Source organism: Pelodiscus sinensis, chromosome 23 (assembly GCF_049634645.1).
Source record: "Pelodiscus sinensis isolate JC-2024 chromosome 23, ASM4963464v1, whole genome shotgun sequence".
In the NCBI taxonomy this organism is placed as follows: Eukaryota; Metazoa; Chordata; order Testudines; family Trionychidae; genus Pelodiscus; species Pelodiscus sinensis.
In genome coordinates this window covers 16,988,133-17,013,453 of record NC_134733.1, presented here as the reverse complement: position 1 = coordinate 17,013,453, position 25,321 = coordinate 16,988,133, and the positions used below count along the sequence as shown (strand labels likewise).

Here is a 25,321-nt window from a genome sequence, read left to right as displayed (position 1 = left end):
CTCAAAGCAAGAACAAAAATCTGCCTTTGAGCAATTACATCCCATGAGCCATTTTTTAAAAAAAATGGGGACTTAAAAAACCATCAATGGAAAGAACTAATTCAGCAAGCAAGGGGCTGCCTGTGGGGGATCTTCATTCAAGATCCAGCCTTGGTCTTTTGGTCCCAAGCCAGCAGGAGATAGAAGGAACAGGGGATAGGATTTGCTATTAGGCAGGAAAGCGCTTGCATTACTCACTGATGCCTCCCAGCTGGGTGAGTTGGAAGAGGGGCATAGATGGCTCTGTGGGGACTTCTGATTAATAGAGCAATTCCCAGAAGGAAGCCACGCTCTTTGGCGTGACTGTTGCTGCTACATGCCTGGAGGATAAGTTGGAATGATCCTGTCGACCCAGGGTCAGGCCCCAAGGAGCCAGCATGAAGTTGTTACCATTTTCCAAGCGAGTATGAACTTCGCTCCGCAGCAGCTGGTATGTTTGCACTGACATGGAAAGAGCTCTAGGGAGGCTCTGAGAAGTGCCGACGCAGGGTCCACAGGGAGGGAAAATGAGGAGGTTGGTATTTTCACATGCTTATTTTTAACTTCTTTAAAAAAAAATCCTGGTTTTGAATAAGCCCTCGTTCAGGGCCTGATCCACCTCCCGTTCGCTTCTGTTGGACCACAATCCTGCCACCTCTCCAGCAAGAGGCGACATGGCTCCTTTTCTGCTAGTGGAGACTGTTTTAATGGCCAGCGCAGCGTGTTCCAAGCAGGAAGGAGGTGGCATGTTCTTGGACACATGCTCAGGCATCTAGACAGCACCCCCGTGGAGTCTTAATGGTTAGAGGAGGGGCTGGGAGGCAGGAGTCCACATTTTTTAATGTGTCTGATTTATTATTTTTTTTAGGACATCCAATTGGAAACACCTAGGGACTGACTCCTAGAGCTGCAGAATACCCACAACTCCAGTCCAAGTCTCTGCATGCTATAGGTGCTCAGCTCAGAGCCATCCTTACCCATACACAGAATATGCAGCTGTGTAGGGCACCTGAAAATTTTGGGCACCCCTGGGTCTTAATGTCCACCCATCCACCTCTCCCTATCCTTGTTCTGTGGCTCTGCTTTCTCCAGAGAGGATCAGGTTCAGTGTTTCTCAACCTTTTTTTATAAAGTACCCCTTTAAAAAATAATTATTATTATAAGTACCCCAGTACCTACAGTTTTTAGACACACAATTTTTTTTTTCTACCATTGCAACACATTTGTTTAAACAACTTAATTGTAGCCAGGCAGACGATGACATTTTTGGGTGTAAAAAGTACAAAAATAATAAAACACTGTAAAACTTAAAACAAAAATTCAGTTTTCTCTACATTTAAGTTGTGCTGATGTACCCCCCAGACTTCTCTTGAGTACCCCTAAGGATACTTGTACCACTGGTTGAGAAACACTGATCTAGTTAACAGGAAAGTGAAAAAGCCAGCCAGAGCTATTAACAGAACAGTGAACCTGTGAAAGAGCCAGTCAAGTGGTAATAAAGCCATTTCACAGGCATTTGCCAACCCCTGTCAGCTTCTGAATTTACTGTCTACAGGCCCTTAGTTTTAAAACAAATTTTAAACTATTTCATTAATGTGTCACTGAAGATGATAAAATCACATCTCTAAAAAATCATCAATCACCTTCCCCCTAGGGTTGCTAGATGGTTTAACCAAAAATATCAACTCTATCCCCCACCCCCAAAAAAAATCACCGGGGAAAAAGTTCTGTTGAGAAAAAAAAGGGGGAGACCAAAGTTGTTGAGGAAAAAAAAAGGACCCCGAGAGTTGTTAAGCAATAAATAAATAAATAAATAAATAAGAAAACCCCAGCATAGCCCCTTTAAGAAATTCTTTTGAGGCTTTTTGGTCCTAACAGGCTGCTGGCGGCCGTCCGTCATCTTGTCTCCCTGCTCCAGGCCAGACAGCTCCCCTGAGGAACCCAAGAAGCCTCCTGGCTAGGGTTGCCAGGTGTCCGGTTTTGAACTGGACAGTCCAGTATTTGTGCTTTCTGTTTGGGAAACAAATTGAGAAAATATAAATGTCCGGTATTTTCTAAATAAGATGTAATGTCGATTGTGATGTAATGTCAAGTGTGTCCGGTATTTTTGTTGAAACCATCTGGCAACCATACTCCTGGCCGGGGAAAAAAAATCAGAAAATACCAGACATGTTAGGTGTCCAGTATTTTCTGAATTTTTTTATCGGATAGGAGGCGAAAATACCGGACACCTGGCAACCCTACTCCAGGCTGCCATGGGGCATTGGGGTACTGGTTTAATAATACTGCGTAGGGTCCCATAAATCCTAAGGAAGGCCCGAGTTCAGCCCTTCTGCAAATCAGGCCCAAGGTCCCCCAAGCAGGGGCACCCTAAAACTAAGGCCTCAAAGATCAGAGTCCGCTTTCAAAAGCATCAGCCTGTATTTCTGTAGGGCTCAGTTTCCTGACGTGCAGGTTTTAGGAGCAATAACACTTTCCCCAACAGGGTGTTGTGCTGCAGTTTGAAACTCAAAGGACTGTATCCTCTAGATCTCAGAGGGGTAGCCGTGTCAGTCTGTAACTTTAAAAACGAGTAGTCCTGTGGCACCTTAGGGGGGGTCTACACTGCACCGTAGCTCAAAATAAGATATGCTACTTGAGCTATGCAAATTGCGTATCTTATTTCAATCTTATTTCGAAATAGCTTATTTTGTAATTTGGCACTATCTACACAGGGCCAAATTTTGAAATAACCTGCTATTCCAAAACATCCTTACTCCTCTTGGAATGAGGTTTACAAGAACGTCAGAATAGTGAGCCCAAAATAATGGGCTTGCTCTGAAAACGTGGGATAGTTATTTTGGGATACTCCGGTATCCCGAAATAGCATTGCAGTGTAGACATAGCTTTAGAGTACGTCTACACAGCAACATTATTTCGAAATAACTAGCATTATTTCAAAATAATTTAGTCCGAGTCTACACAGCAGGCAGTTATTTTGAAATAATGTTGAAATACTGTCAAGCTGGAGGACTTCTTACTCCGACTCCTGTAACCCTCATTGTACGAGGAGTAAGGGAAGTTGGAGGAAGAGTGCTCTATTTTGAAATAAGTGCTGTGTGGACTCTCCCCATTTCGAAATAAGCTACGCAATTGACATAGCTTAATTTTGCATAGCTTATTTCGAGTTGAGCCCTACTGTGTAGATGCACTCTAGAGACCAATAAAAATAAATATAGTTTCATGAGCTTTTGTGGGCAAATCCCACTTCATCAGATGAGCTTGGAAAAAGGAGGACCCAGAATTTATAGCAGAAAAAGATCTGTGTCCTAGATCATGAGTGCTGCGGTTTAGAGTCCGGGATGCTGCACGGTTTGGATACTGTGACGTTATGCAGGCGGGAGGGCTCGGCTCTTGATTAATACAAAGAATTCTTTCCCAGCTGCCTGGCTAGTACTGCCCACATGCTCAGGGTCTAATTGATCACCAGATTTGGGATCAGGAGGGACTTTTCCCATAAGCCAGATTGGTGCAGACCCAGGGGTGGGTGAGATTCGTCTTGTTCAGCAGCATGGGGCCACCTGGGTCACTTGCTGGTTTAAACTAATGTAAAGGGTGGATTCTCTGTACAGGCAGTCCCCGGGTTATGTACAAGATAGGGACTGTAGGTTTGTTCTTAAGTTGAATCTGTATGTAAGTCGGAACTGGCGTCCAGATTCAGCCGCTGCTGAAACTGATCAGTTTCAACAGCGGCTGAATCTGGACACCAGTTCTGACTTACATACAGATTCAACTTAAGAACCCCAGGCATCCCCAACTCAGCTGCTGCTGAAACTGATCAGCGGCTGATTCCAGGAAGCCCGGGGCAGGGGCTTCCTGTAGTCAGCCACTGGTCAGTTTCATCAGCGGCTGACTTGGGGATGCCTGGGGCAGAGCAGCTGGGGTGCTGCTGGGTTGGTCCAGTAGCGCCGCCGCTCCTCGGCACTACTGGACCAACCCAGCAGCACCCAAGCTGCTCTGCCCCAGGCGTCCTGATTCAGCCGCTGCTGAAACTGACCAGCAGTGGCTGAATCAGGACGCCTGGGGCAGAGCAGCTGGGGTGCTGCCGGGTTGGTCCAGTAGCGCCCAGAGCGGCGCTACGGGACCAACCAGCAGCTCCCCAGCTGCTGTACCACAGGCGTCTGGAGCAAAGCCGCGGAGCACGGGGGCAGCAGGACAGCCCAGATGCGCCGTGGCTATCCTGCTGCCCTCGGGCTCCGCGGCTTTGCTCTGCTTTGCTCCCCGTCTCCCTGGTCTGCAGACCAGGGGGGCGGGGAGCAAAGCAGAGCAAAGCCGCGGAGCACGCGGGCAGCGGACAGCCCAGATGCGTCTGGGCTGTCCGCTGCCCGCGTGCTCCGCTGCTTTGCTTCCTCTCCCTGGTCTGCTGGAGATCAGGGAGAGGGCCCCATTCGTAACTGCGGATCCGACTTAAGTCGGATCCGCGTAACTCAGGGACTGCCTGTAATGTGAAATCTTGAAACCAGGACTTGAAGACTTCAGTAACTCAGCCAGAGGTTAGGGGTCTCCTACACAAGTGAATAGGTGGGGTTGTGGGGTCTGTGATGTGCAGGAGGGCAGGATCAGGATTAAAATCGCCACCCAGACACTCCGTTTTTTGGCATGTGTGTCCAGGCACCATTTGACAAGCCCTCATGTCCGGATTTTTTGATATGTGAAGAAAGTGGCAACTGTAATTAGGTCTGAAAGCCCGTGAGTCCCAGCAGCCTGGAAAATGGGCAGAGAGAGGGGCAAAGAAAAAGAAACTGGAAAAGACACACAGGGGGAGATGGTCAGAGCTGAGCTTACTCTAACACTGTGCTGTCCAGCACGCTAGCCGCGAGCCACATGTGGCTGTTTGGCTGGTTGTGAGTGGCTGGTTCGCTATAGCAGTAGCCATTAACTGGTTGGACACCATGGCTCTAACACAAAGGCCTTGTCTAGGGCAGGCCTGCCAATGGGGGAGGGGAAAAGGGGACCATTGCCCTGGGACCTGGCAATTCAAAGGGGCCTGGGGCTCCTGCCATGGCTGCGGCAGCAGCTGGAGCCCCAAGTCCTTTAAATCACGGCTGAAGCGCAGAGGGGGGATGCCAGGCTGCGCGCTCCAGGTAGCACTAAGGGCGGAGGGGGAGGGGGGAACTATGCTTGCCTGGCTTCCCTCAGCCCCAACCCTTCCAGGAGCCTGGAGCTGCCCCTCCACCATATCCTGGGGTCCGGGGAGGCTGTCGACTCCGCTGGCCTAGGCTCACAGGCAGGCCGGTCCAGAGATTAGGTCCTCGCATTCAGAAGAATCTTCCTCCGGCCTGCAGAGCTGCACTGTTAGGAAAAAGAGCTCGGACAATCCCTGGCTGATCTCAGTTGCCTTGGGAAGAGACAGTGCTACGCTGGGTGTAGGTCACTCACGAGGCCTAGATGCTGCTGCCTTATTCCAGAGGGAAGTACGACTCTCTCTACAGCTCACCTGGCACCTTCTGGAGTCACTGGCAAAGCTCCCACTGGCTTTCACAGAGCCAGGATCAGAACCAGGCTGAGTCAGGGTGACAGACTCAGACCCTCAGCAGTGTTCCCTGTAAGTTGAGCGGCCACCCAGGAGAGATTCAACTGCTGCCCAGCTGATTAGTAGAGTGCCCAAACAGAATGTGCTTCTACAGGTGGTGCACACCTGCACATGCATCGGTGCACACAACAAAATTTATTCTGCACACAGATGGAATCAATTGGAGGGAACATTGGCCTTGCTATCCGAGGACTCTCTGTGGAACACACCTGCTTACCAGCAAATAGCCCCATTCACACTGCATGCTGTGATGTTAGCCAGATTTCTGCCTCCGCTCTGCCCTGCCTTTCATCCTTTCTTAGCCCTGCATTGAACAGGATGGCAGGTACTTTGTTAGCACGCAGTCCCCGCTTTGGGCCCAGCCTCTCAGTCAGAGTGGCATCTCCTCTGCATCCCAGATGTTCCAGCCAGAGATGAAAGTTAGTGGGGGCGCCCTGGTGCGCAGCCCTGGGGAGAGCTGGCTGAGCTGCGGCAAAAGCCCGCAGGGAGCTACTGAAAGAGCTGGCAGGGACCCGGGTGGCAATAGGACAGGACGTGTAAGAAATGTTAAGTTACTTTCACCCCTGCTTCCAGCTGAAACAGCGCTGGGAGGCTTGTGTGTCAGGAAAGGTGTTTCCTACTTGGGCCACGCAGAGAGGGCAGCCTGGGGAGCAGTGTCAGTTTGGGGTGTTCCTCAGAGCTTTGGGCTCTTGATTCGTGTTTGCTCAGCTTATTCTTGGACTATTCGAGAAGCTGGTCCTGGAATTATAGAAGCCACGGCCCGGATGTGCATTTTACAGGGTGATCTAGAAATGTCGGCTATTCTCATCCAGCGGTGCTCAAGATTTTGCTTTTCCTTTGAGCTTCGGTTGGACCGGCCAGCAGAGTCTCTCGGGAGCCCTGTGTTTGCCTCCAGAGGAGAGAGGTTCTGGGACACTGTGAGCCAGTCTCCCCAGTGCCACTGGCGTCTGGCGCGGATGCTGTAGAGTGAGGATGGGGACGGGGGCGGAGGGGAGGGGTGCAGCTTCAGGGGTGGGAGCAGAAAGCAGAACCATGCACAGCAGTGGACACAGTTTGGCCAAGTATCGAGGCGATGGTCCCAAAGCTTCAGTGCTTGCTGTCGTGGGCTTATGGCCGATTCTCAGCTTTCATTTAAAAGCCAAATCCTGCTTCTAGGCCTCAGGGTTGCAGCAGGAAACCAGGACAACCTGCCCTTCCCTTTTGTCTCATGGAGCCCTCGGCCATCGTGGCTTGGGAGTTGCATTGACGGGGCTGTGAGTTGAGCTCCTGGCTACCCCTTGCCGCTGTCAGTGTAAGGGGCTGCACGGCCACCACGAGGGGGCCCTGGGCTTCCAGAGAGGGAGAAAGCCCTGGGTAGGCCAGAGCTGGAGCAGTGCTTCTCTCCCCAGCGGGGGGGAAGGTGGTCCAAGTGCTGCTCTCCTCTGGCTATTCCCAGCTGCCCCAGTGGCTGCCCGTGGCCAGAGGCAGGTTAGGCTGGTACCTCAGGCTGCTCCGGCTTTGCTGGGCCCAAGGCAGTTCCAAGCCCTGCCCAGAATCAGGGAGGTGGCACAGGGGTGTAAAGTCACTTTTCTTTCATCCCCTCTCCATCCTGCGAGCAGAGGTCAGCTCCAGCCCACTGATGCGCTGGGCTCCGGTACCCCAGTGACGTGCCTGATCTCACCCCACCCCACCTTCCCGCCCAGTCGGCTCAGCCCACTGCCCCTTGTCTCCTTCTCCCTCCCCCAGCTTCCCACCTCTCACTCTGCCCTCGCCACATGGATACTGCCTGGCTCACGGTGGGCAAAGCAGCCTCTTTCAGGGGTCAGGATCAGGACTGGCAGGGAGGAGTCGGTGCCACTGAGCCATGACCTACAAGGAGTGAATTGCAGAGCTGGGAAGAGAACCCAGGCATCCAGATGTACCGTTGCCTGGCAACTACTAAAAGGCGGCCTCCCCTGCAAGGATCTGCTAGCAGAGCCTGAACAGATGAATGGAAAGGAAGCTGGAAGGAGCTCTGTGAAGTTTCTCTCTCCTGGAGGCTGCTGCCCTGATGTTACAGACCATCGTGCTCCGCAGCCTTGTTTCACAGAGCAGCCACGTCTTGCAGTGTGTGGAGGAACACACATGGTCTGCAATGGGCCTCCGGCAGCCCACCATAGACAGGGGAGTCGGGGCGTGTGTGGCCCTGGCCATGCCAGTAGATAAAACCAGCCGAATAACAAAATCCAGAAATGGGAGGTGGGGGTGAGGAGCTCTGCTATTCTTAGCTCTGGGACGCTGCAGGCGTGGAGCATATGGGGGGTTTCCGGGTTGGGAAGGCTGAGCCGGATGGCTTTGTCAGCTGTCCAATTTCTGCCGTTCGCCTCCACGTTTTTTTCATTAAGTTGTAAGGGAGACAGGGGAAAACAAATTCATTCCCATGGCTTGCCCACAAGAGGAGATTCTTGTAGCATCAAATCAATCCTGTTAAAGGGCAGCAAAACCAGGCTCTGACAGCGCTGGTGGGGCAGCACCAACTGGTGGACTTTGTGCTCGGGGAGGAAGGTCATTTGACTGCATTGCCTCATCGTGACCATGTGTCCTGATGCAAACCACACTCTGTCCTGGCTGGTTAGCATCACCCCGTCACACGGACATATGGCAGCACTGAGCCGTGAGACAGCACAATGACATGATGTCCCATCACACCCAGGTCCCAGTTATTCCATCTCTGCATGTGGGTATATCCCAGTGATTTCAGTGGTTGTCCACTGCTAGCAGCCCTGGGAGAGATGGTTCTCCCCACCCCCAGCTATTCGGGGCTTGCTCGTGAAGCTTGAGGTCATTAGCACATGGCCAAGAAGTTAAAGACTGAACATGGGTGTTAGATGTGACAAATCCACAGTCAAGGTAGGACCATGAATTAATTATTTAGCATTTCTGCTTCAGTTTTTCCACCAGTAAAAGTAATGCTTACATGGCAGACGTGTTGCGAGGCTTGTTTGAGCCACGTTTGTAAAGCACTTTTTGGGATCCTCAGACCAAGTGTGTAATAGAAGGGCATTTCCCCTTGCCACAAGCTAAGGACTTGTCTCCACTTACCAGGAGATCGATGCTGTGGAGATCGATCTCCCGGGGTTCAATTTAGAGAGTCTAGCAAAGGCCTGCTAAATCAACTCCTGACAGCATCCCCCATCGACTCCGGTAATCCACCATGTTGTGAGGAGTAAGGGATATCAACAGGAGAGTTTCTCCCATTGACTTCCAGCAGCGGGGTTGCTGCAGAAATTCAATCTAAAGTACGTGGACTCCAACTATGCTATTCGTGTAGCTGGCACTGCATATCTTAGATCAGCTTTAGCTCCCAGAAATGAAAGCCTGAGCATTCATGTTCAAGGGCTTTGTAATCCACAAGAACCAGGATCTCGAACAAAAAGCTGGGGAACACGTCCCTTTCTTTTCTGTGAAGTGATACAAAGTACACTGGCATTTCCCCAGGGTGAACAGCTGCAAACAGAAGTGGAGGAGAAAGGGCTTCCATTTGGTGTCTCTTTGAATGGGGTGCATGCATGGAAACTGCCACTCTCACACCGTGGTGGTGTTGCCAATGCTTTGTGAGCGGCGGAGAAAGAGTCATTTATTTTGCTGAGCATGTTCTCTGTGGGCGGGCTTGAAGTAGCCCCATTCTGGAGTTAATTTATTCCCTGTTTCAAGAAGTAAATCCTTGTCTTTGTCTGGGCGGCGGGGTGCCTGTGGCACACGCAGGACAGAACGACCGATTTTCCTGCTGTAACCCGTTTGTGCTGAAATAGTTAACAGATGGCTGGTGGAGATGAATGCTGTCGTTGTGTTGCAAAACTGACCCACCGGACTTCCCATCCTACGCAACAAGCAGGCGGTGCAGGGCTATCCTAAGGGGGAAACAAAGACATTTGTTCACATCCCAGGAAGTAGCTCTCACCACGCAGATCTGAGTCCTAGCCTAGGGGCTGGAGAAGCTGGCAGTGCTAGCCCGGAGAAGCCAGGAGTGTGAGGGAGACAGAATGTAACAGGCATGCTCTTGATGTCCACAGGTGGGTTTCTCTGGCTAGTACTGGCAGCAAAGTGTGCAAGAACACACCCGAAGGCAATGAGCTTGCCCAGACGATCTGTGATTTTCTGATCAGCCTGTTGCCTTTCATGAAACACTAGTACTCAGTTAATTGCATCCCTCTGGCATAGGGGCTGCTGCCTTTTCTCCTGAAAGGCGCTAGCACCGGAGCCTTGGAGAACAAAGCCCTTTAGTTAGCCATAAGAAGAGTGGCAGAGTGATCTTCCCCGCCACGCTACTCCAGTGGGAAACAAGAAGGAAGTGGAATCTCCAATCCCATTTAGTCCTTGGGCTCTCTTGGCATTGCCAGCTGGGGCAGCAGTCTAGATGCCCTCTAAGAAGGACCCAGTATGAGATTATCAATTCACACGGGTAGCACAGAGCTGAACCAGGTTCAGACAGAGGCCCTAGAAGGGGAAGGCTCCAAATACCATTGCAAATTCCATCAGCCGCCCAGCCCTCCCTTGCAGCTATGCTCCAGCGATGGTCCCCGGAATTGCAATGGACCATCACGGGGAGCCGGCTCCACATGGCAGCAGCTGCAGAGATGCCATTGAGCCTTGCCACCCTTTCTTACTGGATGTTGGCGGGAGAAAGGCGGAACTTTCCTCTTCTGGATCTGAGAGCTCAGATGAAAGGGCGGGGGCGTGACCTGAAGGCTCCTCCCCCGCTGAATGAACAGCTCTGGGCCTGCCCAGCTGCTCTCTCGTGGTACCCTGCACAGAGCCAGCCTGTTAGCTGCCGGCTTATCAACCATCAGCCCCTGGTCTCCACTCGTGGATGCTGGGGGTGGAGCTGCCCTGTCGGTAGCCGTGGTGGAAGATGTTGGGGAGGAATACCAGACCGTAGTAGACAGGGTCTTGTCGCCATTGTGTAGAGCCGGGTTTGGCAGGCACAGGAGTGGTCCCCGTCAGTATGTTCCCAGCCCTAATCATGGCTGTGAGCTAGAGGGCTATGCTGTAGTTTTCTCTGTGCAAACCTCTGGCTGAGAAACGGGGTGACTGCAATCTGGCGGACGGCACTGTCGTGGAAGGCACCAGACAGGCATCAGGCAGGCCAGGGACTACCTGAGAACAGGCCCCGCTGTAGTTCCAAACATGCTCACTTCCACCCCTTTAGCCACCGGAGAATCTCTGCAAGCCGTCACTCGGGTGTCTTTCCATCGCCTTTGGGACAGTTTGGGGAGGCACCCCCAATTCCCTCACTGAAAACAGCAGGGCAGCCATGTGGCCTGGGTTAGCTGCCTGAGTCTGTGCCTGCCATTCCAGTCTGGATTGTACAAGGGCAGCTCGCTTGTGTCGCTGGCCTGGGAGCCGTGGCTGCCCTTAGCAAGTGAATTCAATCAATGCTAGCTCAGGGATGTTTGGCATGAGTTGCGGTCCTGCCTCCCAGTTGCTGGTCAGACATACCCAGCAGGTCAGGTTCAAATCCTGCCTGTAGCCTGCACCCATCAGAAGAGATAAGATACAGATACATTATGGGCCTGATCTTGGGAGGAATTAAATAGCTTTCCGTGCACGGGATCTGGTCCTCAGCTGGTAAATTGCACCTCGGCATTGACTCTGGGTCACACTGGTGCGTTGTTCACATGCTTCGTTTCATTCTTTTCTCTTATCCTGGTGGCTCTTGTGCAGAATTAAGGTAGTTAAGGGAGGAGACACTTCATCGATAGCCGTGAGGGCAACCTAGGCTAGCGAGTGGGCCGCATGAGTGGCCCTTCTTTATCCCAGGGGCCCACAAGATTGTCAGAACCAAGATGGCCTCCTGGGGTAGGGCAGTTTTGCTCACTTCTGTACCTAGAATTTGCGGAGGTGCCCGCTGCACCGTAGCAGCGCTTGGATTGGATGCACAAGGAGCACCCGGCTCTCACAGTCAATGCTGTGCACAATCAGCGCCCACCTCACTTCACATGCCCTGGCTTTGCACGTGTGTCACTTTAGTAACACCAGTAGGAGGAAAACGACACAGACGGAAACCAGCAGAGTCTGGCAACCCTGCGCGTGGGCAACAGTGAACGAAATGTCTCCTGGGCCACATGTAGAACCCCGATGGGCTGCCGGTTGCCCAGGGCCAATCGAGGGAAGTTAAATTGGGATTATAAACTCTCCTCTAGCCTGATCAGCAAATTAAAAGGCGAAGGCAAGGACTGGAAGAAATCCCTGTTTTTCTTCCACTGACATCATTGGTGGGTTGGTGGGCAGAGTGTTTGGTCTCTGAAAGATACCACAAATACCAGGCAAGCCGGCAAGTGCTAAGTTTCCAATCCATTGTTCTCCCTTCCCTAATTAGAGTAGGAGAAGTAACATGACCAGAAGAGAATCCATAGAATGGAAAAGATGTGAGGAGGGGCCAAATCAGATTGCTGGGATTGAAGGTGGTAAAAAGAGTTAATTAGCATGGTAAACTCCTGGCCCTCCATTTACTTGAGAGTGCCCCTGGTTATCTCTGCAAAGCCAAAACCAAACCCTACAGTATTTTTGTCTCCATGTCTCTGCCCCCTTCTCCTACTTGCTTGTTTTTTTCATCTGCTGGAAGTTCTTCGGGTCAGGGACTCTCACTTCTTATGCTTGCAAAGGGCCTAGAACCGTAGGGCCCAGCTGGGTTGTGAGGCCGTCGGCACAAGCACAATATAAATATTAAATCATCGCAATATTGAAGAAGAACTGAAGGATGGAATAATAAAAATGAAGGCAAGATACTGGCTGCTGGCTGTGAATATATTTAATAGTTGCTCGTTGACTTTGTCAGTAACATTATTTTCTCTTCTTCTTCAACAGGGTCTGTTGTTCATTTGTATTCAGGTAAGTGATGCCCTTTAAATCTGCCCTGGTTTAGGATGGTTAGAAGTATCCAAACACCCTCCCAGAGCCTGCATCCCACACCCCTGCCTGCACCCCGACCCCTTGCTCCAGCCTCGGGGAAGTGAGGAAGGGAGAGTGGGGCCTGGGAGAAGAGGCAGGACAGAGCAAGGGCTTAGGGTAGGGACAGGGCAAGGGTTTTTGGGTTTGCAACAATTAGACATTGGCAATCCTGCCTGGCGGCCACGTGGAAGCCCTGGCCATGCCAGAAGAGCATGGCCAGTAGCACAGCTGGCAGCTTGCTGGGCACCAGCAGCACAGGTGCAGCACCACCCAAACGTCAGGCAGACTGCGACCACGCGGGCATGACTTGTATATGTGTGGGACCCATTGGCTGTTCTGCCTTTGGGCCCAGAATTACTGTTGGCAGGCCTGCTGGAGCATGAAGTTTAGCTGCAGCAGAAGGAGGTGCTCCCTGGGGTGACTGACAGGGAATTTAAGTAGACTAAGTGCACACTAGCAAAACCCAGCGAGCAGAGAAGGCTGTCTGGGCCCAGGAGGAGTTTTAAATGCATAATATAACATTGGAATTTGACTTTTCTAAGGGCACATCTTCACTCCGCGGAAGATCGATGCTGCTATGATCGATCTTCCAGAGTTTGATTTAGCAAGTCTAGTTAAGACTTGCTAAATCAAACTCAGAGGGCGCCCCCACTGGCGTCCGGTGCTCTTGCTCCTGTCAGGAGTAAGGGAAGCCAACAGGAGCGTTTGCTCCTGTTGGTCTCCTTCTGTGAAGATGCTGCCAAGGTAAGCCGACTCCAGCGATGTATTCTCATTGTTCATAGACTCAGACTCAGACTTTCTACTTAGCTGGAGTTGTGTACCTTAAGTCGAGCTGCCGGGTCTGCTGTATACCATGGCAGTCGCACCCAAACCACACCTGTGGAACAGATCTATAGATTCAAACAATGATTAAACCAATTGGGTTTTATAGCAACATAACAGGATTGAGTAGAAAATGAGGACCAGTCCATAGGGAGTTTCTCAATTGTCCTATTACTTTTTAGACCCCAGGGCTATGTCTACACTCACGGCTTCTTGCGTAAAAAATATGCAAATGAGGCTAAGCGTGGAATATCGCCAAGCCTCATTTGCATACCTAATGAGCCACCAGTTTTGCAGAAGAAGTTCTTGCGCCAGAAGAAGCTGCCTACACTGCCCCTTCTTGCGCAAGAAAACCCCTCTTGCGCAATGCCGTTATTCCTGAAAATAATCAGCATAGTGGCATTGCACAAGAGGGGTTTTTGTTGCGCAAGAAGGGGCAGTGTAGACAGCTCCTTCTGGCACAAGACCTCTTCTGCAAAAATGGCGGCTCATTAGATATGCAAATGAGGCTCAGTGATATTTCACGCTTAGCCTCATTGGCATATTTCTCGCGCAAGAAGCCGCGAGTGTAGACATAGCTCTACAGAGTGATTATTCCTTCCTGTGGGACTTTTCTGTAAGGGCTGTCCATATTGTGTGGGGAAGAGGGTTACTTTGCTTGTGAGAGGAAGGTCTGTATAGATTTCACATTTCACACTCCATCAGTCCGGCCTCTCTCTGCTCACAGTGCCAGCTGATGCGTTGAACCCTGAGAGCGTGGTGGTGTCGGTGTCGAATGTCAGCGCCGTGGCTGGGTCCCAAACTGTCCTGACCTGCAAGAGTTACCGCATGATCTGGACCCAGGACCGCCTGTATGACCGCCAGCGCGTGGTCCACTGGGACTTGTACAGCAACCCGGAAGGCGATTACAAGGCGGAAAGGCTGTGTGACATGTACTCCGCTGGGGAGCAGCGGGTGTACAGCTCCTACAACCAAGGCAGAATAGCCATGCCCCAGAACGCCTTCGCAGATGGCAACTTCTCATTGGTGATCAAAGGTACCAGGAGCCAAATCCCTCTTTCTTTCCGTTGCTTCTAAAGAGCTGCAGCTCCGTGTGCTGGGACTTGCTCATGGGAAGGGCACCTTGAGGAGGTCATCTGAGATGCAGGAAATGCAGCAGTCCAACCACTAGGAGACTGCCCATGTTTTAAGAGAGACTTGCCTTGCACTCACTTTGAAAGTTTTAATCATGGGCAGTGGAGGCGGGGGATCGAGAGGAAGGATGGCTTTATGGGCAAGTGCTGGACTAGGGACGAGGCTGAGCTGAGTTCCAGGCCTGTCCCTGACTCCTTGTGTGCCTTTGTCAAATCACTTAATTGCTCTGTGCCTCAGCATGATGATAATCCTGCCTTCCCCCCACCTCTGTCTTGTCTACGCAGATCGTAAGCTCGTTGGGTCTCTTAGGGCACATCGACACAGCAGTGCTAAACTCAGAATCAGCTATGCAACTTGAGCTATGCTAATTGCGTAGCTGAAGTCAAAATTGCTTATTTCGACTTTTGGTGCTGTCTACGCTGCAGTTATTTCGAAACAGAGCGCTCTTCCCCCGACTTCCCTTACTCCTCGTACAGTGAGGGTTACAGGAGTCGGAGTAAGCAGTCCTCTGGCTCAACATTCTTTCGACATTATGTCTGCTTGTGTGTAGACGCAGACTATGATATTTCAGAATAACATCATTCTGAAATAACGCTGCTGTGTAGACATAGCCTAAGTCTGGGGATATACAGTGCATAGCACAGTCCTGGCCAGGGCTGGTGTTATTGCCATGCCAATAATCATTCAAACAACCAATCACGGTTCATGATCTGGGACCAAATTGTGCATGTGCCCCCCCCCCGCCTCTCCCTCCACCAATCAGCTCATCGCTGCAGTAAGACGACGGCCCTGATCCTCCAAAGTGCCTCCCGTACAGCCCTGCGTGGGGCTGCAAGGAAGGGGTCACACAAACATCTGCCAACAATCCTCACTTGGCTCCGAAATGTTCTTTTTTCCTCTCATGCTAGATGTGGCAGAGAGCGACCAAGGCACGTACTCCTGTAACCTCCACCATCACTACTGCCACCTGTACGAAACGGTGAAAATCCAGCTGCAGGTCACCGAGAAAGGTAAAGGTGTGAACATCAGCAGAGAACGCTGGGCGGGGGGAGGAGGGGCGGGGGGCGGGCAGGCTGTGCCCACTGGGAGCCTGGTGGGTTTCAGGGGGTACTTCCCAGCACTTGCACCCTGGGCTCGCGGCCAGTGTTGGTCAGGGAGCCGCCTGCTCCCGCACGCTGCCTCACGGGGGTGAGTGCAAAGGCAGGGAGCCGGGCAGGGGAGGGGACACGGGCGCTGCATGGGAATGGTGCTACACCTCAAGAGACATCGGTGTTCACGGCACCTTCTAGCAAGCGGTGAGGTTTCAGTCCGTGCCATGGCAGTCTGGCTGTGTCCCAGCTCGCTGGTTTGTTTGACATCCAGCCTGCATTTCCTGCACCCGTCTCCGTGCCGCCTGGGCCAGTGCCACCCAGTAAAAGCAACCCATTACATCGAGTGCCTGCAACAGACTGTCCCATCAACTGCCTCGCCTCCTACTGCCCCCGCCGGCCATTCCAAAACCCTCCCCGGCAACAGTCTGTGCTAGATGCTTGGCCAAAGAAATCTGCCTTGCACGGTGGTCAGAGAACGAGGCCTCTAGAGACCTCCAAGGCGAAGGAACCCTGACTGCGCCTCCCATCCGGACAAGAGGGGGAGCGGCTAGGGACTGCTACTCAGGGCGTGCTCTAGGGCAGCCGTTTTCAAACTTTTTTTCTCATGACCCAGTTTTGGGAAATTGTTGATGTCGCAACACAACATGATGGGACTGGAGTGTGGGCTCCAGGGTGGGGCTGAGGAGAGCTTTGGGGTATAGGAGGGGCTCTGGCTTTGGGCGAGGGTCAGGGCTGGGGCAGGAGGGGCTTGCCTTGAGTGGCTCCCGCTCAGTGGTGCAACGGGGGTGCTAAGGCGGCTTCCTACCTCTCCTGGCACCGCAGGCCATGCTGCACCCCAGAAGCAGCCAGCAGCAGGTTCCCAGCCCATGGGAGTGCGGAGCTGGTGTGCGGGGCAGGGGCAGTGCGCAGAGAGCCCTGTGCGCTCCCCGCCATTTAGGAGCTGGGTCTGCTGCTGGCCGCTTCTGGGGCGCAGCACAGTCTGTGGTGCCAGGACAAGCAGGGAGCTGCCTTAGCACCCCCCCCGCTCCCATTGGTCACCTGATCCCCCTGCAGCAACGAGTCCCAGTGCCCGACATTCCATGACTGGAATTTCACGACTGGGTCGCGACCTGTCGTGTGGAAACCACAGCTGCAGCCGTTCCCCCTTGCCGCTAGCATCACCTCCATCTTGTCCGGGCTGACCAGGCTGCTGGCTTTCCAGCAGGTCCCTGTCGTCTTAGCGCTGGGCGAGAGCCGAGATGGCCCTGCCTGGCCGATGCTGAGTGTTCAACAAGCATAGGGGGAACGGTTAGAAGCAGGTGGTGGGATGGGGAGGGAGCAGCATCTTCTGCTTTCTGCTCTCCCTGTTTCTCTTCATTACATCAAAACCCCCAGTCTGTCTCCGGGAGCCTCCGGCTGCTTTTTGGGTTTTTTCATTGCGCAGCATCAGCAGTCTGCAAGCCAGGGATCCTGTCACTCCGCAGTAATTAAGGTGTTGGGGGCAGCAACGCACGCAAGGAACTGCCTGAGATGCTTGGAGAATTGGGACCCAGCGCGCTGAAAATCGTCTGCTGTTGTTGTTCCGTTCTCAGTCATTGGAGAGAGCACGCTCTTCCGTCTTCCTGGGGCTAGCGGCAGACTCTCCGCTGCCAGGGAGAATGACGGGCTTGCAGTCAACACGCTAAACAGGGACCCAGGAGTCCTGCGTTCGGTTCCTAGCTCGGTTTGAGCCGGGCGCTTCCCCTCCAAGTGGCTCAGGCTGCGGAGCACGTTGAGATCCTTGGGTGGAAGCGCAGAGTAGGAGAGTAGGTTTGTAAATGGTTAGCCAGTTAACCGGTAAGCCTCACCAGTTACGGTTAAGGATGTGGCTTACCCGTTCTGGTTAACTGATAGGGCTGGAGCAGCTGTCCAGCCCCTCAGGGCCCACCACAGGCAGGGGCTACTCCAGCCAAGCAAAGCAGCCCCTGTCTGTAGCGAGCCCGGCTCGGCCCCCCCCCAGGTTACACACTGGCTCCACAGGAGTGGGGCCAGCAGCCCCTGCCAGCCCCACTCCCAGGGAGCTGGCTTAGCTGTGGGCTTTGCAGTATAAAGCTTATATATAAGCTTTATGCTGCAGAGCCCGTACCACGTGTAACCTCTAGGATGGGGGCGGGGAACCTTTTTTGAGTCGGGGGCCACTGACCCGCAGAAAAATCAGTCGGGGGCCGCACACAACAGAGAAACAAAAAAAAAAACCCCAAACCGAAAAAAGTGGCCCCTGACGGAGAAGGAGAAAGACCCTCCCCACATTCCCCTCACGCACCAGAGCCGAGGGGGGCCCAGCCTAGAAGATTTTGTGTGCTCCAGCCCCACGGTGGGACAGCAGAGGAGCTGGAGTGCCAGCGTGGGCTCCCCAATGCTGTGGGGGACCCTGAGCCTTGGGGAACGAATCCAGGGAATCCCACCCCTGCTTTAGGATTTTTAGCAATTACAGTAGTTCCATTTTTAAACGACTTTTCACATCCCTCTAGGAGAGCATCATTGTTTCATTCTCGGTGGCTCCTAGCACAGGAAAAGCCATTGGCCCTAGCCCGCAGAGTGGCGGGAACTATGAAGTATAATTAGGACGGGTGCCCTGGGTTGTTTCCCGATGAAATGGGACCGTATCTATTTACCCAGCTGCCTCGTGTGCCCTCTCTGCAGCCGCGGAAGCGAAGAGGTACTGGGACGGCGAGAAGGCGGTGGTCATTGCCCTGCGGGACAGCACCGTGGTGCTTCTGTGCGTGAACCGGAACCAGATCTGGACTGAGCGGCACAGTGAGGAGGAGCAGCAAGTGGTCCACTGGGACAGGCAGCCCCCGGGGGTGCCCCACGACCGGGCCGACCGCCTCATAGACCTGTACGCCTCCGGCGAGCGCCGCTCCTACGGGCCGCTCTTCATGCGGCAGAAGATGAACATCACCGAGACGGCCTTCGCCCTGGGCGACTTCTCGCTGCGGATTTTGGCTCTGGAGAGCGCGGATGAGGGCACGTACTCCTGCCACCTCCACCATCACTACTGCGGCCTCCATGAGCGCAGGATCTTCCGGGTCTCCGTGACGGAGCCAGAGAGAGAGAAGAAGGTGGTGAACCTCACGTACAGCAACAACGTGCCAGCTGTAGGTAGGTGACCCGCTGAGGGGGGTGGTCCTCCGTCCCGGGAAAGACGTGAGCAGCTTCAGTCTGGCCCAGGGCTGAGCGAGGCCAGCAGAGAGGGGCCACACAGCAGGCCCTCAGCTCTATAGAGGCACAGAGATGGCTCTGAGCTCTAGAGAGACTCTGGGGACAAGTCCAAGGTGCGTAGGTGACTCTGCATCCCTGCAAAGCTCCGCCGAGGCCATTCAAGCACCATACAGCAGCTCTGAGCGCTTGCCGGGCCTGAGCCAAGGCCCCCGTGTGTCCTTGTATGAGATTCATACAAGGGCCCGTCGTTCAGTGCAGGAATGAATCTGCCGGTATGTGCTGACGGGCGGTGGGTGGCTTTGTGGTGGGTGCTCTGATTGCTCGGGGGGAACAGCCTCTGCAAAGAGCAGCCTCCAGCCCATCCTGGGCAAGCCCTGATTCTGCCCCGTCGCTCCCACTCAAGTCAGAGGGAGTTAAAGACACACAGCATCTCGGCAGCCCGCGGGCCTGATTCTTCTCTGCTTTCGTCTAGTGCAGGGGGCTCCAAGCTTTTGAAGCACAAGATCACTTTCTGAATTTAAGTGCGGGCCAGGATCTACCTCACACCCAAATCCCCTGGCCCCGCCTCCTTCCTGCCCCCTCTCCGTGGCCCTGCCCCTGCTCACTCCGTCCTCCCTCCCTTTCACCAGGCGGGGGCACAGGCTCTGGTCTTGGGCTAAGGAATTTGGAGTGTGAGAGGGGCTCTGAGCTGAGCTGGGGGCAGGGAGATGGGGTTCAGGGTACAGGCTCTGTAGGAGTTTGGGTCCAGGGGCTCAGGGCTAGGATACGGGTTTGGGGTGCAGGAGGGAGTTCATGACTGGGGCAGGGGTTCGGAGCTGGCTCCAGCTGGACCCTGTTTACTTCAGGTGGCTCCTAGGTGGTGGAGCACTGGAGCAAAGGCAGGCTCACCCCTGTCCTGGCCCTGCACCACTCCCAAAAGCAGCCAGCAAACTCCCTCCCTCCCAAGCCTTCCACATTGTGTGTGGCGCCTGCTCCATTGTGTGGAGATAGAATATAGGATGGGAGAGGGCATCAGCACCCCCTCCTCTCCCTTCCCTGTACCCCAAACAGGAGGCTCTTGGGGGGTAGGAGAGAGGCAACTCCAAGGCAAAGGGTGGGAGGTGTGCCGCAGTGGGGGGCAAGGCAGCTGAAGTAGCCTCTTAGCCAAACCCGTCAGGATCACCTGTCACAGGCTCCAAGATCTACCAATAGATCCTGATCGACTGGTTGGTGACCACTGCTCTAGGGCCACTCCAGAGGTTGCTGTTGAGGGGTGGGAGCATTTCACAACTGCTCTGAACAGGTGTCCATGCCAGGCAGTGGAGAATCAGTCCCCAAGATTCCCTCCCCCCTTCCTTTTTTTTTTAAAAAGCATATTTTGCATTTCTTTTCTCTGGACCAGCAGCTCTCCGACAGCTTGTTCAAACCCCGCACCATCATGCCCCTCACAGGCCACCCCCTTCCCCGCTTTAATCATTTTTGAGCCTTCCAGGCTATTGTTCTTTATTAACATTTTAAAATATTCATCACGGTTTAATATTTATTGGCTGCTTAATACTGAATTGAAATGGGCTTCATACATCTTTCAGTAGCTCCATTCTGATTGAGCAAGAGGCCTTTCCAAGCCACAGAGGCCCACGTCTCCCAGCTGGGACATAGGTCGGCATCCAGACACAAGGCGCATTATCAAAGCGAGACAGCCCGTGGGGCCACGGTATGGGCTGTGAGACCAATATTACTCTTTGCTGCCGTCCCGGGGCTTAGGGAGCCACAGTCAGCTGCCATTTTGCAGATTTACATTTCAATTTCAGGGAGGGCCCCCTAGGAATCCGCTTTCTTTGTGCGGCGAGTGATTTGGTAACCTGAGCAGGTGTTGGACAAAACATGGGAGGAACTAGAACCAATTTAATAGACAGACTAGCTCACTAATCATTCAGTCCTGCATCTGTTCCCCAAGCGGCACGTTAGGAAATACCTAACTAATGTCCTGGCCAATTTGAAATAGCACGGAGAATTAGCCTCAGTAGCATGGCTGCATTTTGGCATGGGGTAATTACACTCTGCCTCTTTACCTTGCACCATGGCTGTCCACGGAGCACACCATCATTTGCACTTCAACCTTGGTGGCTTAGTGTTGCTGTCCCACAGCTGCTGTGTTTCACCCCAGCAGTGGCTGCATTTCAGTGGTGGGGAAGTGATCTCAGTTTAAGTGAGCCTATTTAAATACCTCTCTCATAGAGCTGGAAGGGACTCTGAGAGGTTGTTGAGTCCAGTCCCCTGCTCTCATGGCAGGACCAACTATCATCCCTGACAGATTTGCCCCAGATCTCTAAATGACTCCTTCAAGGATTGAACTCACAACCCTGGGTTTAGTAGGTCAATGCTCAAACCACTGAGCTATCCCTCCCCCACTCCTTGGAAGAAAAGATGCTGTTTGTGGGTGAGAGAATATCACCAGCATGGGCCCAGCACCATGGTCCGTCCCTGGCGAAAAGAATGAAAAGGTTACAGTAATTCCACTCAAAGAAGCAGACTGGGGATCCCTCTCTCACCTTACGCACATCCAAATGTAAGCAGCAAACAACTGCTCTTCCAGGGTTTGGTGGTTTTCAGTTCTCCTTGGTAAACTTTTGCCTGAGCGTTTGCTCTTTACTCCTTTCCATTTCATTAGTTTGTACAGGGTGCCACACGGCTCTGAGGATGACCATGTCCCTGGGGGAGGAGAGGAGGGTGATGTGTGGCCCAGCCCAGCCCTAGCATACTTGCCCCCACCCTGCTTCTCCCCCATCAAAGTCTAATTTCACTTGGGAGTCTGTTTATTCCCCCCGCCTTCAAGCTGCCCGGCTCAACATACACCTAACCCCTTTTTACAGGGCAGCCCTGCCCAATAGTCCCCCAAAGTGACCCAAGAGTTGAAGTCTAAAGCTCGCCCCTTTTGTCCAAGTAGCCCAGTGCAACTGTCCCCAAAACTCGACCCAAGGGTCCAAGTCTATAGTTTGCCTTCCATGGTCAGGGCAGCATAGTCGGTCTCCTCTGGCTAACAGCAAAAAACAAGAGACAAACCTGTTCCCTTTCAAGTCGAGGGCAAAACTCCCAGAGATGGCAGTGGGGAAAGGATCAGGCCCAGGATCACCCTCTCCCCCGCCCTCCATTTAAAGAACATATCAAATTGATTTTTTGTTTTTGTTCAGAGCTTTTGCTTAATAGGCCGGTGAGGGTCTGGCTGTTGTGCACTTGGGGCCTGATCCAAAGACCACAGATCTTGGTGGGGTTTGGATCAGGCCCTAGCAGGCCTCGGGTAAAGCAAAGCAAGTCAGTTCAGCTGCTAAGCTTTGCTCCCTGTGGGCCTCTGGGTGGTTAATGCTCATCTGGCCCGGAAAGTGCCACGCTAAGAATTTGCTGAATGGGTGGGACTTTGAGAGACGCTGGAATGTCTTGTGTATCCGTTCCAAGCCCATCGCCACCACGCAGTGCGCTGGAGCGGGTCCTGTTTCCGTTGCTGTGGGAGCAGCCAGGATCGAACCCCTCCCCGACTCCTTGTGCACCCGTGTAAAAGTCTTCGGGAGAAACGGAAGACCAGGGAAATGCCAGGCGATAGCAGACCCCCTTCGGCACAAGCAGCTCCAGTTCCAGGCAGCGCTCCAAGGCTTGGAGTCATTTCCAGACAGGAAACTTCACCCTGCTGCAAAGATAAACATAGGCTGCAGTCTGCTCTTGGTTACACCCGCTTCAATCTAGAGCGACTTCAGTGCGACGGCTCAGGGCTTACATCTGTGTAACTGAGTGAAAAATCAGGCTATCATCTCAGTTACGTGTTTTTTGCAACACAATTCACAGAGCTATGCTCTGACCTCTAGGGCACACTGGTGCGCCTACAGGCTTCAGTGAAGCTACGCCCGTTTACACTGGCCGGGGATCTCACTCCTGGTATTTTTGTGTCAGGAATGTCAGGAGGCTAATTTTTTTTTTCACTAAAAATGAGTTGCCTAGGGTTGAAATAAAACAGCAGCCCTATGAAAATACTTACTTTGTAACAATGCCTTCCCATGCAGCTTTGCATATATTTCAGCCAAAGGCCTCAGAGGAATTCTCAAAAGTCGCATCCCTCATCTCACGCGCCTGTGAGATAGGGACATCTTTATAAAACAAACCTGTTAACAATTCCTCAGTCTCCTAACTGGAGCAGAGGGAACTAAACAGGATTATATTGTATTTGAAAGACACAAGGAATGGATTTTGAATGTGGACCTTCATAGGATGCATTCTCTGCTGGCCCCAATTCCATATCCCGATACATGTGACTAGACCCTCACATCCATGCAGATCCCCGTGGGATTCAGGATAAGGGTCCATCAGTATGGATCAGATTGTGGGATTGAGGCCTGTGAGTGTAACTCCATTGATTTCAGTGATTTTAGCCTGATGTGTGTGTGTGTGTATGAGAATATCAGTGCCTTAACTCTTGCACTGCTGGCTGTTACAGCCAGCCTCTTTTGTGGAATAGTAGCGACTATTTCAGGGAACTTTAGTACAATGGCTTAGTTGCAGATAGGCATGTAATATTTAGAAATATCTAAGTAGACATACTGTTCCTGGCTCTGCCACTGACCTGCCGAGTGACCTTGGCCAAGTCATTTTACTGCCTGTGCCTCAGTTTCCCCATTTGCAAAAAATGGGTATAACAATGCTGATCTCCATTGCAGAGTGTTTTGAGATCTATCGGTGAAAAGCACTAGATAACAGCTAGGTGTTAATAATAATAATAATAATAATAATAATAATAAATAACAAAATAAACCACAAGAGACCCCAAACCATTTTGAAACTATTGTATACTATGTTAGTGAAATCCCCAGTGTTTACAAAAGACTAAGCCAACCCTGTCTACCATTCCATATCCAGGAAGGCAAAAGAACAGGAAGGTGCCGCATTGTGGATACTGTCACCTGGGTTAAACTTGTGCCTGTGCGGTTGCTTCCTTGCATGGCAGCTACTGCTGCCTTTAACGACATGAAGATTTCCTGCTGTGCAGCTAATGTTGATGGCTCTGCAAGTAGGTTTTCTATATAGTCTTTTAAGCCTAGGATTTTTTATATATATATATTTTTAAGTTACTCATCCCCAATAGAGCCAACCAGCAACTGCCAGTGAACGTGGAGTGACTGTAATTAGAGAGATATACTATTGGGCTGGAAGACAAACCCATCGGACCAGACAGCGTTTGCTGAGCCTCTTGGTTTTCACGGGTTGGTGGTATTGGCAGGGTTCCTTCTTTAGTCCTAAGTTTTTGTCTCAGTCTACCAAGATATGTCCTTTCAAAAACAAACAAACAAACAAACAAAATCTCCTGCCCCAAACCCAATAGCTCCATGTTTATAAACAGGGCCTTTCACCATAGGATCACAGGCATTGAACAGTCACCCATGAATGCTCACAGCACCCTTGTGGGCCGCTTGATTATTTTTGCCATTTTACAGATACGGAAACTGAGGCCTGGAGTGGTTTAAATAAATTCTTTGTCTTATTATTGGGGTCTTGTTCCTCTCCCTGAGTGTACACTGACCCTCTGGCAACCAAAGACCCTTTCCGCACATTAAGGATGGGTCCATGTTGCGTATTTTGCATCCATTGGTTTTGTAGCTCAACCTCCCTTCAGCTGGGAAGTGTTGGATGTTCTGTCCGGCCTGTTGAGAAGAGCGGGCCAAGTTAGGATGTTTGGATCTGGATTTAAGATCCCTGAAAGTTCAGGGTGTGTGCATCAGATTCAGCATTCAGAGGGTCAGATCCTGTGTTCTGGTTCTGAACCAGTTCCAGCTGGGTTTCTTCCACGAAGCTTAGCAAAGACTCGGTCGTGCTTTCAGAACTCTCCACCCTGATGCACCTCCCCTTCCCAGAATGCCTTGCTGCTCTTACCAAGCTGGTAAGAAATGGTTTCCAAGAGGGGCCACTCCTGTGTATTCTGATAGGATAGCTGTCAAATCCTCGTGGCGAAAAGACATCACAGCAAGGAGTGAGTCCACCCATGCGCTATGCAGGTCTGCAAGGGAAAGAAAAAGATTGGAGGTAGCTTCTTCTCCGGGCCACCCAGAAGAGCAATAAGGCACAGGACCAATGGACATACCAGTCCAGGCACAGTGTCCGGGGGGTTTTCTGGCTGCGGTGTGCCCAGTTCTTCGATCGCACGTGCCGCCAGTGCTAGCATTTCACCCTTGCTCGGAGCAGCAGCAAAGTGCTTGGCTTGAGCCCACCTTGGGGAATCCTGACCAACTTGGCAGGACTCACTTTTACCGGGCACCACTGGGGTTGTCTCTCTGTTCCCATTCCCAGCTTCTCCCAGAGCAGGGCCTAATCCAGAGACAGACAACGGCAGGCTGTCCTGAGTCCCACCTGTTCTTGAGCAGCTCCTCCATTCTTCCTTTTCACCCCCAGTTTAGCCTCTCCCAATGCCCAGGGGTGCTGGGTCACTCCTGTGTTTAATTAAAGTTTGGCTGATTGGTTTAGAATCCCAGGGTTGGAAGAGACCTCAGGAGGCATCAAGTCCAGCCCTTTACCCAAAGCAGGACCAATCCCAACTAAGTCATCCCAGGCAGGGCTTTGTCAAGCCAGGACTTAAAAA

General features: G+C 52.3%; 1 protein-coding gene and 1 long non-coding RNA gene across 2 annotated transcripts in view; one reads left to right on the top strand and one right to left on the bottom strand.

Moving 5' to 3' along the window:
* Positions 1-25,321, top strand: part of MXRA8 (matrix remodeling associated 8) — a 52,896-nt gene that overhangs the window by 2,531 nt on the left and 25,044 nt on the right. The window contains exons 2-5 of the mRNA XM_025186675.2: positions 12,416-12,439; positions 14,049-14,357; positions 15,364-15,465; positions 18,208-18,666. Of these exons, the coding sequence (XP_025042460.2) occupies positions 12,416-12,439; positions 14,049-14,357; positions 15,364-15,465; positions 18,208-18,666 (894 nt within the window). The remainder of the gene's footprint in view (positions 1-12,415; positions 12,440-14,048; positions 14,358-15,363; positions 15,466-18,207; positions 18,667-25,321) is intronic.
* The window catches only part of LOC142819462 (uncharacterized), a 44,688-nt gene continuing 40,899 nt past the window's right edge, over positions 21,533-25,321 (bottom strand). Inside the window, exons 2-4 of the long non-coding RNA XR_012897382.1 lie at positions 24,619-24,742; positions 22,733-22,824; positions 21,533-22,387 (exon numbers count right to left, since the gene is read on the bottom strand). This is a non-coding gene — a long non-coding RNA (uncharacterized LOC142819462). The remainder of the gene's footprint in view (positions 22,388-22,732; positions 22,825-24,618; positions 24,743-25,321) is intronic.